The sequence below is a fragment of the Pecten maximus genome, chromosome 4, assembly GCF_902652985.1.
Source record: "Pecten maximus chromosome 4, xPecMax1.1, whole genome shotgun sequence".
NCBI classification, from domain to species: domain Eukaryota; kingdom Metazoa; phylum Mollusca; class Bivalvia; order Pectinida; family Pectinidae; genus Pecten; species Pecten maximus.
Window position 1 is genome coordinate 41,929,272 of NC_047018.1, and position 13,327 is coordinate 41,942,598.

General features: G+C 35.5%; 1 protein-coding gene across 1 annotated transcript; it reads left to right on the top strand.

Annotated features, from left to right (window-relative positions):
• The first annotated feature begins 2,244 nt into the window (after positions 1-2,244).
• Positions 2,245-12,298, top strand: LOC117326122 (serum paraoxonase/arylesterase 1-like). Its single transcript, XM_033882747.1, has 9 exons — positions 2,245-2,353; positions 3,393-3,469; positions 5,122-5,177; positions 6,687-6,837; positions 7,084-7,207; positions 7,702-7,896; positions 10,262-10,340; positions 10,575-10,709; positions 11,446-12,298. The coding sequence occupies exons 1-9, from the start codon at positions 2,289-2,291 to the stop codon at positions 11,614-11,616; spliced, it is 1,053 nt and encodes a 350-aa protein (XP_033738638.1). The 5' UTR covers positions 2,245-2,288; the 3' UTR covers positions 11,617-12,298.
• Positions 12,299-13,327: the final 1,029 nt, after the last annotated feature.

Below are 13,327 nucleotides of genomic sequence, written 5' to 3' on the forward strand. Positions count from 1 at the left end.
TAATCCAAAATCTCAAAAAAACCCAACTCAAATCAAAGGATGATGATGACGATAGATTTTCGGTAATACATACCTTAGGTGGATATCGTTGAGAGTGTATTCAGACGGTGTGAAAGAAGGCGATTTAACAACCAGAACAAGAAGGTCGGCTTGTTTGCGCAGTTCACAACCAAAACAAAAGATAGCAGAATCTTATTTTAGGTGATACTCCTCCAAGAAATTAACAAAGAACCCCAAAGTTACCGACTCTTCAATGGCATTCAAAGCGAATTATTTGACCTGAATTTATCAACAGACACCATTTTGAAGACTACCGACTTCATATCGCACAAGGAAAAGCAATATTTCCAAATAAGATACTGGTGCATGTCGACTGAAAAACTTCATCAACCTGAACCTCTCAAAACATTTTAAAGTTGTCCCTCAACAAGTTTCCCAATGGGACAGCCACTAAATGTCTATGGTTATCTGTGAGGATACAGTACATGCGTTCCCCAAGATCATCATATGGAACTTTAATGATAACTTGACTTATATGCACTAGTTTAACATAAACCCACTAGTATGGTGATAGTAAGAAACGCAGTCACGTGCCATTCATCACTCTTGTTATATACACAGGGTAAGTAAAATTACAAAGTTTTCTGCACCACACACAAATATTTTTAATATTTAATGTAAATGTAAATTTATTCTTTGATAATAATCGCGAGAAAAATCATCTGATATAAAGCAGTGTTATATCAGAGAACGAAGGGTCATGCTGTGGAAGGACACCGGATCACCCAGAGAAAATGAAAAGCTCGGGTGAAATGACGTTAAACCCTTCCACAAACATATAAAGAAATTCGTATCACGATATACCGTGATAGATAATGGGTAGGGTCAATGCTGATTACACTTAAGGCCACGGCATCCCTGTCACCTCAGACTACTGATCAGTCATCACATGAACGTCGCACCAACTTATCTTGTGACAGAAATAATGTTCGAAGAACACTGCAATATCAGGAAGCAAACGCCAAAAATACGATTTTGAACAAGAGAGGATACGTTACCTTATTTTTCAAGTTGAGATCGGGATCCACTGGCAGGTAAGATAGGCTTTTAAAGAGGCTTGCCCGCAGAGAGATCAGAAAAATTGGCTAATAGAAAAAGATTTTTTACACATGACAGATTGTTGGAATTGTTGAGTTTTTCATTTTATTTTCCTTATAAAACGCTGAAAAGTGATATTAAAACCTCATTTTTAAATATTATTTATTTAATCGCAACCCGCAATAAGTCTAATTTGATTGACACATCAAAGAAACAAGCACGTGCACAGTGCCGCACAGTGATAACTTCAAAGGCAGCGGCGATTTACAAAGAAGATTTGCCGTTATATTTCATACATGTCCCTCTCAGGTTGAGTTTTAAAACGTCTTTTAGATATATATTCTGTAATTGTTTTCAAGAAATAAAGTCGGAAAGCCTCTAATTTTTGTCACATAGAAACGTGTACTGAAGTTTATTTAGTAATCGGAGATGTGCCGTTTACCGGTCCGTCTGCGGGTAAGCCTCTTTAATGTCCGACAATATCACTAATTACTTTTTACGTCAAACTTTACAATGCTTTATACGATAAGCTCGGGTTAACTGATCATCATACAACGAAAACCTGTAAAAATCACTCTTTAAAATACATACTTGTTTTCCATACCATTCGATCAGGAAAGAAAACGCTACTTATCCCAAAATACATGACGATTAAACAAAATGTGCACGGAAAACTTTCTTTGAAAAACTCGCATTATTACATACAATACATTTTGAAAGTTCTGTGACCACGGAATTATAGTAAATGAAAAAACTATACATATTACCGATCATCAAATACGGTAAACTTCATATTACGATAAGGGTGAAATATTCGCAATAGTTGTAGCAATAATATTGTATATTTAAATAAGTATTTCCATCACATAGAATACTTTAGTATCTGTTTGGCCGAAAAAAGGGTAAATGACCGTTTATCACTTTAGAACGAGGTCGATGTTGACAACTGTAGGTTAGATCAGGGCAGCATCCCGTATTACACAGTTTGTATAGCTATACACACGCAGGATAACTAACATATATTATGTATGTTGAGAGTAGAGTTGTATGTAGACAACATCCTAAACATGGTTGTCTGTAGACAGGTTTCTGATTGTTGTTCAATCCTTTTGTTATATCAGTAAAATATTTTGAAATATTGTTATTGTTGAACTTTTTTTTTTTTTTCGTTTTGCAGATATATTTAGATAATGATCAAGAGTCTCGTTTTCACTGCCATTCTGGTGTTAGTGGTACAACACGCTGTTCGGATCTGGTAAGAGAGATAGTGTTAATTGAACTTAAAGAAGACCAAAACTTGCATGATATATATCAATTAATCATTATGACCAAATGCGGTTCGGTAGTCATTCTGTGATTCTGAATTTGCTTACATTATTTTATCTGCATATTTTTATGGTATTTTGGCCCTTTTCCTACAGTTGTGGGATCGCACAACGTAATACGATGCGCGATGTGCGATGTGCGTACGAAGTATGCTTGATGTAAGCACGATATAATAGATGTACAGGTGTACACGATGAGCGATCGAAACGAAGTGTGTTTGATAGCTCTAAGGAATTGATTACGAATAATGTTAAAACGTTCGGAGCGGTTTTGGTAAAAAGATGATATATACATCGGTCCTGTAATATCCTTCATGGAATTATATATGTAACCTTATAATCTATCTTGGATTTTGTTTTTAGAAAATGTCTTTTCTTCAACTAGATTGTATTGGCTTGTGACCAACCAGGGCTCCGATCCGTGACCATATTATATTATCACTCACACCATCGACAATTATAATGTCACATGTACGCGAACATAATCAACGTAGGAACACTTCAACATGATAGATAAAGAAATAAATGCACAGTATTACACTGAGTTCGTTGATTCTACGATCAATCCCTGTCCCGCGGTAGGCTGTACAGAGAGGGATGCTGGTGTAAGGATTATCGTCAATTTCAAATGAATTTACATGTACAAATATATGTTAACCTGTTTTTTTCCTGTGATAAGTAAAAATGTTACAAACCCATCGCATTTACTGTAGCATGATTTTCCAAAACGTGGAGAAACACACCCTCGCCTCCACAAGTATGCACAATATGTTAGATATATGGACGATGTACGCACGATGTTAGCACGATGTTTTTGGCGTGTTGTGCGATCCCAAAACTGTATGTCTTCAAATAGATTTTTTGTTATTATTGCCACTTGATTTTTGGAGGGAGGTTTAAGTCAGCAGTCATTGGGGCAGTTCTAGTCTTAAATTGGATTTACATGTATAATTCGTAATTCATTTGTAGGTTTTTCTTGGATTACCACAAAACTGAGGGGATAATCCACCACCGACCCGGACCTTGTTTACAACTGGACGGCGCAGGTATGTTGGATCGGTAACTAAAATATGATCATAGTGATACTAAAATGATATCTTGTAATTACACCAATAACATACATTGTCATTTTAATTAACACCTATACTCTTGCATCTCTTTCATGTCATTAATGTTAAGCTAATGAAAACAATTATTAATGTAAAACAAAAATGTTTGATTGCAACAGAGACATATATACAGAGAGATTGGCAGCTCTCTATTTGCCCTTGTGTTTACATAGTGGCCCCTGACCTTCCCACAATCCTTTGCGGTCGCTCGGTTCAGTCCTCACTAGACGCCATATTGGAGAAAACTTGAAAACCAGACACATAATTATCGATAATTTCTATTTGAAATCATCACCAAGATCCAATTATGTGCGTTAATTTTATTAATATCAAAGTGCAGAAGTGTCATCAATATGAAATATATCACAATTTGCTGCCCAAGTGTTTGTATTTTGAGTATGAAAGTCAAGCACAACGCAGGAAAGATCGGCGGGAATCTCCAATTTTCGAAAAGTCCCTATGGGGTTTTCGAGAATACGGATAAATGACAACAATGTGCATGGTAATCAAGACCACATTCCATAAGTATGATTGTTTTTGGTTAATGTGGTAACTTTTGTAGTGGCCTAGATAAAACGATGTGCTTTTTGTGTGCGTTTAAAATTGACGATATTTTGGTCGGACGTAATGGCTGCTTAATTACAAAACTTGGACATGTCGATAAGACCCAATGGATTTTAGAAAATACGGATAAATAGCAACAATGTGCATGATCAATAAGACTATATCCCATAAGTATGATAGTTTTTGGTTAATGTGGTAACTTTTGTAGTGGCCAAAATAAAACGATGTGCTTTTTGTGTGCGTTTAAAATTGACGATGTTTTGGTCTGACGTAATGGCGGCTAATTACAAACTTGGACATGTCGAATAGGACCCAATGGATTTTCGAAAATACGGATAAATGACAACAATGTGCATGATCAATAAGACTATATCCCATAAGTATGATAGTTTTTGGTTAATGTGGTAACTTTTGTAGTGGCCAAAATAAAACGATGTGCTTTTTGTGTGCGTTTAAAATTGACGATGTTTTGGTCTGACGTAATGGCGGCTAATTACAAACTTGGACATGTCGAATAGGACCCAATGGATTTTCGAAAATACGGATAAATGACAACAATGTGCATGATCAATAAGACTATATCCCATAAGTTTGATAGTTTTTGGTTAATGTGGTAACTTTTGTAGTGGCCAAAATAAAACGATGTGCTTTCTGTGTGTATTTAAAATGACGATGTTTTGGCCTGACGTAATGGCGGATTAACCAGAACATGTCGAATAAGTTCCAATACATCGATACACACATGCGCAAAGCCCGATTTACCTGCGCTCGCTTGGTTTGGTAGGAGACAGGACGCTCTCGATAAGGGATATGCTTGAGTGTTCACGAATAAAGGGAGCCACTACCTGTACCGGGAAATAGCGATGTTACTTATCTCTCTGTATATAGGTCTCTGATTGCAAGGAGGTTATATGAATTTCCATAAACGGCAGTGTCCGGCATACGTATGACTGTCAGATTCATCATGTTCGTGAACATTTCCCTACATCTTCAATGGTCAGCAATTCATTATTACTTTATTAAAGATGGCGGTTCTGAAGATCTCACAGTGTTAGACAATGGATTGACCTTCATATCCTCGGTAAGTTTATATACTAATAATAGAAAAACCATACTAGAAAAATATTTTGCATAAATAGCGTACTAGAATTTATCGTTTATCAAAAGGTCATTTTTGTTCTGTATGTATATATATATATATATTAAAATTGACTATTGTGCATATCCGAATACCTTATTAATTATGTCCCTCTTTAAAACGCTTTATTTTACCGCAATGTGACAAAGATCTAAAAAAAAATCATACCGGCTTTGGAATACAATGGACACAGCAGTTATATTTCAATGTGAATAGATTTACGGAATATATCACAACCAGTGTATGGTTTGAGTGTGACATTTCGTATTGATTGTCCTCAAATGAACAGGTCTTTCTGACTACACTATAATCTATGTATTGCGTTGAACGTTGAAAATTTGTCAAAACAGTTTTTCCACATTTCCATATGGATTTGTCAATATTACTGAGATTACGAATTCAAATATGTACGTATAGTTTCAGTTAAACAATCCCAGTATATACCTAATTTACTAGTTACAATAGTACATGTATGTATATAATTAAACATTAACATTAAATTAACATTGAAAATAGGAAAATATGACAAAAAAAAAAAAAAAAAAAAACACACGTAAGCGTCAAATTTTATAGTACCTTGATTAATTTGATATCTCTGTAAGAGAGGAATCATAAAGATAATGTTTACAAGGTTTTTTTTAAACTCTTCATGTTGTTGTTGACATGGTTCTTCATCCAATATATATACAAGAAGTAGTTCTAGAATACAATTTAAGATTGACCTCACTTCCATACATGCAGATACAATATTATATAAATTACACGTATGTGTATATTGTATACAGAATATGAGGTTGTGTCAGCAGTGACAATTTACCGAACCAAAAATGTTTTTTTTTTTTTTTTTTTTTGCAAAATGTAATAATCTGGCTCCCTTATCAAAATAGTTTTTAATCCGTGCAAAAGCAGAAGAAATAATAAGCCTGCTGTATCTGACTAATTGTGTTAACTCAAGTTAGCTATAGAGAAAAGTAAGTAAAACACTTAATATAAATAATATTATTTGATTGGTGCTGTAGCTAGTCGAGTGTAAAATATTTTCATGCAATTAGTTTTCACATAGCAGATGACAATGGACTAGCGTTGAACTAATTGACAATTAACTGTTGGGTTCATAATGGTCAGCCAGCGTTTGACCAACGTCATTAAACAAACGCTGACGTAGGGCCAACCAAACGACCAACAGCCAGCGTTAAGCTAACGGCTATCTGCTATCTGGGCTGGCAGAAGAGAATACAGGCGTATCAATAAATAAATATATCAACACCAGCTCAAAATCGATAAGACATGGTCAATATACACATGAATAGAGACATATTTACACAAGCATTCTTAAACAAAGACATGATAAGGATATAAGCAGATATTAAGGAAACAGGCAAAATGTTTTCTTTCATAACTCCGTTTAATATAAATTTAAGCAAATAAAGCCTAGTTTGTTTTTTATTTCAGGGATATTTTTCTTGGACTCGAGGCAGAATTCTTCTTTTTGACTTAGCCAAAACCAAATCCGAGGTCAAAGAGTTGCATATTATCAGTTCCAGTCTGAATCAATCGGATTTATCTTTTCATGGACTATCTGCATGGCATGACAGTAAAACTGGTAAGCTGATCATGTAAGCAATTAATTTAGTACAAAATGTGTGGTGATCACTATATCACTTGTACCGTTTGCTATATGATGGATCTACATGTACATTGTTATCGCAATACTAGTTGATAATGAAGATGATTTACTTTTAAAGTGCAGCATACATACTGGTACAGGGGACCTCATTGTTATTTATAGTATCAGATATCATCCATGACCAGACCTGCTACTATATGGTCTGCCACCTAACTGTTTCAGGGGAGACCACTGTTATGGTAGTAAATCATGCCGGTTCGGAAGATCAAGTGGAAGTGTTCACGTTCCAGAAGGACTCCAGCTCGCTGCTTCACGTCGAAACAATTATTTGCCCGAAACTAAAATTGTGAGTTCTTGAAAATGTCTGCCGAAACTATGAAAATATGCTTAAATCATCGAAAATCGTCCGTTTGAATCTGAAACCGAAGAGTGTGTCCCTCTCCGGGAAACACTGAAATGGGGTTTAATTCCTTAAGTATGAATGGATTCAGACGAAAATTCATTTGAAAAATTGTATTTCATTATTCATCTATTTCATAATCTCTTAATTTGGTGAATATATGTTCCCTTTACAGTTATAAGAACAGAACGTTCATAGGTCTTCTTTTTGGAGACTCATTTCTATTGTACTTAATGCCTTTTCAATAAAATATTACGAAATAAATATAATTAATGAATTATAAATAAATGAATAAATAAATAAATATCAAGATCAGATTATCATTCCGTCTAGATTGCAATTAATTCGGATCATTTGATCGCGAAGTATGAAACATGTTTTCAAAATGCTGGTCGTTACATCCATATTGTAATTTTTTTCTGCATCTAAATTTACTTCAGTATGAACGATCTGGTGATGACAAGCAGCAGGACCTTCTACATTACCAAGTTCAGCGCACTGAGAGAAAACTATTTCCTGGAAGGGCTACTGTTGCTTAAATTCGGCGAAATTCTATACTATGACGGCAGTGACTTTCGAAACGTAGCACAGGGCCTGCATATGCCAAATGGCATCAATACATCACCCGACAAGAGGTGAATATTCTGGTTTATTACAAAACAGCACAAGATATTGAAATCAATGTGTAGCCAAGGCCGGGAGTCAAAACTGACATACAATATATATGAGATTCCGCAAAAAAAAAAAAAAAAATAAAAAAAAACAACAAATAAATAAATAAAACAAGAGATCCCAGAGGGATCTTGGCGCCCACCATTGAATGATCTTCATAGGTTCCATGTCAGATTGATCTTTTCTCTACTTTTCCCTTCATTTTACTAATCTGTGCAAATTGAGACATCCCTCCAGTACTTTTCAAACAAGGGAATCCTAGCTATATAAGAAATTTGAGATTTAACGATAATGGCTGTTTGTTTGCCAGGTTGTTTTCAGGACAGACTGGTCCAAAAATGCAATACAAGGGACCAAGGGGAACCTACTTATGAAATTTGAGAAAGATCCATTCAGTAATTTGAGAAATAGAGATAACAAACTTCAATTGTCAAAATCAAGATGGCGGTCTGTCGGCCATATTGTTTTCCAATTGATCTCAAAATGCAATAAGCATAACGAGGCACCAAGGGGAACCTCCATATGAAATTTGAGAAAGATCCCTTCAGTACTTTCTCAGAAATAGCGATAACAAACTTCAATTGTCAAAATCCAAGATGGCTGCCTGTCGGCCATGTTATTTTCCGATTGGTCTCAAATCGCAATATGCATAACTAGGCACCAAGGGGAACCTCCATATGAAATTTGAGAAAGATCCCTTCAGTACTTTCTCAGAAATAGCGATAACAAACTTCAATTGTCAAAATCCAAGATGGCTGCCTGTCGGCCATGTTATTTTCCGATTGGTCTCAAATCGCAATATGCATAACTAGGCACCAAGGGGAACCTACAAATGAAATTTGAGAAAGATCCCTTCAGTACTTTCTCAGAAATAGCGATAACAAACTTCAATTGTCAAAATCCAAGATGGCTGCCTGTCGGCCATGTTGTTTTTGGATTGGTCTCAAAACGCAATATGCATAACTAGGCACCAAAGGGGACCCTTCATATCAAATTTGAGAAAGATCCCTTCAGTACTTTCTCAGAAATAGCAATAACAATCTTCAATTGTCAAAATCCAAGATGGCTGCCTGTCGGCCATGTTGTTTTCCCATTGGTCTCAAATCGCAATATGCATAACTAGGCACCAAGGGGAACCTCCATATGAAATTTGAGAAAGATCCCTTCAGTACTTTCTCAGAAATAGCGATAACAAACTTCAATTGTCAAAATCCAAGATGGCTGCCTGTCGGCCATGTTGTTTTTGGATTGGTCTCAAAACGCAATATGCATAACTAGGCACCAAGGGGAACCTTCATATGAAATTTGAGAAAGATCCCTTCAGTACTTTCTCAGAAATAGCGATAACAATCTTCAATTGTCAAAATCCAAGATGGCTGCCTGTCGGCCATGTTGTTTTCCGATTGGTCTCAAAACGCAATATGCATAACTAGGCACCAAGGGAAACCTTCATATGAAATTTGAGAAAGATCCCTTCAGTACTTTCTCAGAAATAGCGATAACAAACTTCAATTGTCAAAATCCAAGATGGCTGCCTGTCGGCCATGTTGTTTTCCGATTGGTCTCAAAACGCAATATGCATAACTAGGCACCAAGGGAAACCTACATATGAAATTTGAGAAAGATCCCTTCAGTACTTTCTGAGAAATAGCGATAACAAGAATTGTTTACGGACGGACGGACGGACGGACCACGGACGCAGGGCGATTTGAATAGCCCATCATCTGATGATGGTGGGCTAAAAATAAAATAAAAAAGGATGCTTTATCAGAATCTATAAAACGAGGGCAAATACGAAGACAATATCGATTTGCAGAGGGAAGTTAAAACATGCAAGAATATTAAGACCAGGCGTTTCGGAAGAGTAAACGTCTTCTGATTCATCGCTAGTACCTGCCATGCAAATCTAGGTTCTAGGTCAAATCATGCTCAAAATGAGAACAGTTTGGTGACAATGAAGTTGTCTCATCACAGCTACAATAATTGTAGGACAATATTAGACAAAATCAGACTAATAATTTGTACTAGGTAAGACTTGGAAAGGATCTGTTACAAGAAATACAAGAATGTTATCTTCGAACTTATTTGACCACAATTGGGTGTTTTTTTATGAAAGCTTAAATGGTGTATTTAAAAACAGGAAAATGGTCCTGTGAATTGGTCTACTTAAGTCTGCCCGCAAGTAATATACAAGTATGACGGATCAATATTTTAACAAAATAATGTTAACAGTTGACATTACATTAGAATATGCATGCACACATTAGCTTTTTCTTCTTCTATTTGAGAACATGTGAACATTTTTTTTTAAATGGTTGATTTTTGTAGGTATCTGTACGTCTCAGAATTCGGAGGGAAGCAGTTAAAATCATATAGTATTGTTGGCATGGAACTAGAACCTGTGGAGGTAAGAGTTGGTGTAATAAATCTAGCACTTAATTATGGCACTATTTGGTCTTAAATAATACAGAAAATTAAACGTTTATATGTATCATCGGACTAAATTGTTTTGCCAATATATTTGACTGATATGCCTACTGAATATATGAAAAATTATAGTAAAAATCTATTAACACGTTAATATCGAATAAAAATATTAAATTTTATTAATATTAAACTATTGGTCATTCGTTTTCAACAGGATTTGTATCTGGACACTCATGTGGACAACATAGAGGTAGAACCAACATCTGGTAATTTGTGGGTGGGTTGTCATCCCAGCTTACATCGACTGGCCTCGGCATCAGGCGACGTCGGTTCTCTTTCACCTTCACAGGTAACACGGGGGTATATGGTATATTAAGATAATTCAAGGTATCAGGTCACGACACGAGGGGTATATGGTATATTAAGATAATTCAAGGTATCAGGTCACGACACGAGGGGTATAGGGTATATTAAGATAATTAAAAGGTATCAGGTCACGGCACGAGGGGTATAGGGTATATCAAGATAATTCAAGGTATCAGGTCACGGCACGAGGGGTATAGGGTATATTAAGATAATTCAAGGTATCATGTCACGACACGAGGGGTATAGGGTATATTAAGATAATTCAAGGTATCATGTCACGGCACGAGGGGTATAGGGTATATTAAGATAATTTAAGGTATCAAGTCACGACACGAGGAGTATAGGGTATATTAAGATAATTCAAGGTATCAAGTCACGACACGAGGGGTATAGGGTATATTAAGATAATTTAAGGTATCAAGTCACGACACGAGGAGTATAGGGTATATTAAGATAATTTAAGGTATCAGGTCACGACACGAGGGGTATACTTATACATAATATATAATAATAAGATATTGTCTGATTTTGAAATAAAAATCCAGGCGTATAATGAAAAATTCGAGGCATCCTTTTCGATTATAGGTTTAAGTTTGGACACTTTAAAATTGTCCGCTTAGCAATAAGTCCTTTTTCTATTAACTTCTGACGATCTATTGTTGTTGTATTTTGATGTTCTTATCTCATCTTTATTTAATTAGTCTATTGTTTGCTCACAGATCCTAATGGTGAGGACGACGGATGGAAAGTTTAAGGAGACAGTGGATGTGTACTCGAACTCCGGATCTGAATTGAAAGCATCTACTGTGGCCTCTGTCTATAAGGGGAAAATGATAGCAGGTACTCTTGGGTCGCAGCTAATTGTGTGTGATCTTCAAACCGCAGAGTGATGTATAAATGAAGAATATTTCCTAATTATTTTTTTTTTTTTTGATCTTTGACAATACATATTGTTTCTTCAACGCATTTTGTTCGTCATGGTCACATTTTTGTGAATAACATCTACATACAGTTCCATTAAAGTTAAATTTACACACTGTATGTCATACAGATATGATATGATCAGCTGTTTAACTGTAAAATATTGATATTTTTGTGGTTTTTATTTAATCACTATCCATATTTTAATTAGCAATTGACCACATCTTTAAAATTTATTTGTAAAATGTCGCGACAAACATGCGTTCACATCTAAAATGATGAATTTCTCGGTATCTGAACAACCTCATATGTTTGATCGTTACGCGGTAAAGTATCAGAGCATCGCATTGTACAATTGCCATATATACTGTATAGTCGGTAAATTTTGTGGGGCTGATATTTCGCGGTTGTCCCAGTCGGAAGTAGTTCGCAAATATTTGAAACCGCACAACAACACTTTTCAATATTCTACATTTCTCTAAATTTGTTAATATATACTTATATTCGTTGTGCATTTATTTTTGCGCTATATGTCATGACCGCGAATATAGCAAAATTAAATCACCTAAAAAAGTTACCAAGTATACAGCATAAAAGAGATAACCATGTGCTTCATTCTAAAATCATCAAATATCTTTGTTAGTTGATAAATGCCAGTAAAAGTATCATTGAAAAAATATCAGATGTCTTGTGTTTGATTAATAAAGCTCCATTTGTTTTTAATTGTAAATCAAAAGCATGCTCATACACACGACAGATAGGTTTTAAAGTGGCACAATTGTAACACACTCACCTTTCATCCAGGCAGCCGGGGTTCGATTTCCCGATAGGACGTGGAAAGGGATCCCCCGGTGAGAAAAACGAACGAATTACGAAATAGAGCGAGAAGGGTTTATTACTTCAAATTTCACAATTTTATTAATACGATCATCAATATAGGCTTAGTCGAGACATCTCAAAATTTTTAATAAGAATATAGCGAAACCTTTTTACCATCCTTTCGACGACTGGTGATGCCGGTTTTATATTTACTTTTCACTTAGATTAGGTGGTGGGGCAGAATTTAGGTAAACCTTTAAAACAATTATATCTATACTGCTTTCTTGATATAAAAATACATATAATCTGGTTGACTCATTTTTAATGGAATTGACCTAAAGGTCATCGCACGAGGGTCACGACAGAAAAGAAGCTGCGAGTTGAGCTTTCTTATTTCCCTTCTCTTTTCTCTCTTTTCTGCTTCTTCTGTATCGTGGCTTTGGGAATGAAAATCTCCCGGGCAGATGCACCTGGTAATTTCCAAAAATACAAATTTCGATAATTTTGGGTTTCAATGGTGCTCCCGATTGGGGCGCGAACATGGTCAATTCGGCGAGCAAGCATTGGTACGCTACTGTCGTTGAAAGGATAAACATATGCAATAGTTCTATTATTATTATCATATATTTTTTTAACTTGCAAATCCTTACAATTTAAATCACATTCAACTTCAGCCTAACGCAATTTAACCCTTATTTGATTTGTTTGGATTTTCAAGGTGTATTGTTCTGAATTCATGCCTTTTAAATACAAAACGCGTTTCCTTAAGTCATTGAAAGATGCAGTATTCGTTTCGTTTTGTTTTAAGATTCTTAGGATCCTCATATCACCCGTTAATATCTCTGATATTCCTTTTACTGG

What these genes read in the sequence shown, in the direction of transcription:
- LOC117326122 (XM_033882747.1), top strand. Translation starts at nt 2,289, where the DNA reads ATGATCAAGAGTCTCGTTTTCACTGCCATTCTGGTGTTAGTGGTACAA. An exon ending in CAACACGCTGTTCGGATCTG is followed by an intron (nt 2,354 to 3,392) that starts GTAAGAGAGATA and finishes ATTCATTTGTAG; the next exon opens with GTTTTTCTTGGATTACCACA. An exon ending in GTTCTCTTTCACCTTCACAG is followed by an intron (nt 10,710 to 11,445) that starts GTAACACGGGGG and finishes GTTTGCTCACAG; the next exon opens with ATCCTAATGGTGAGGACGAC.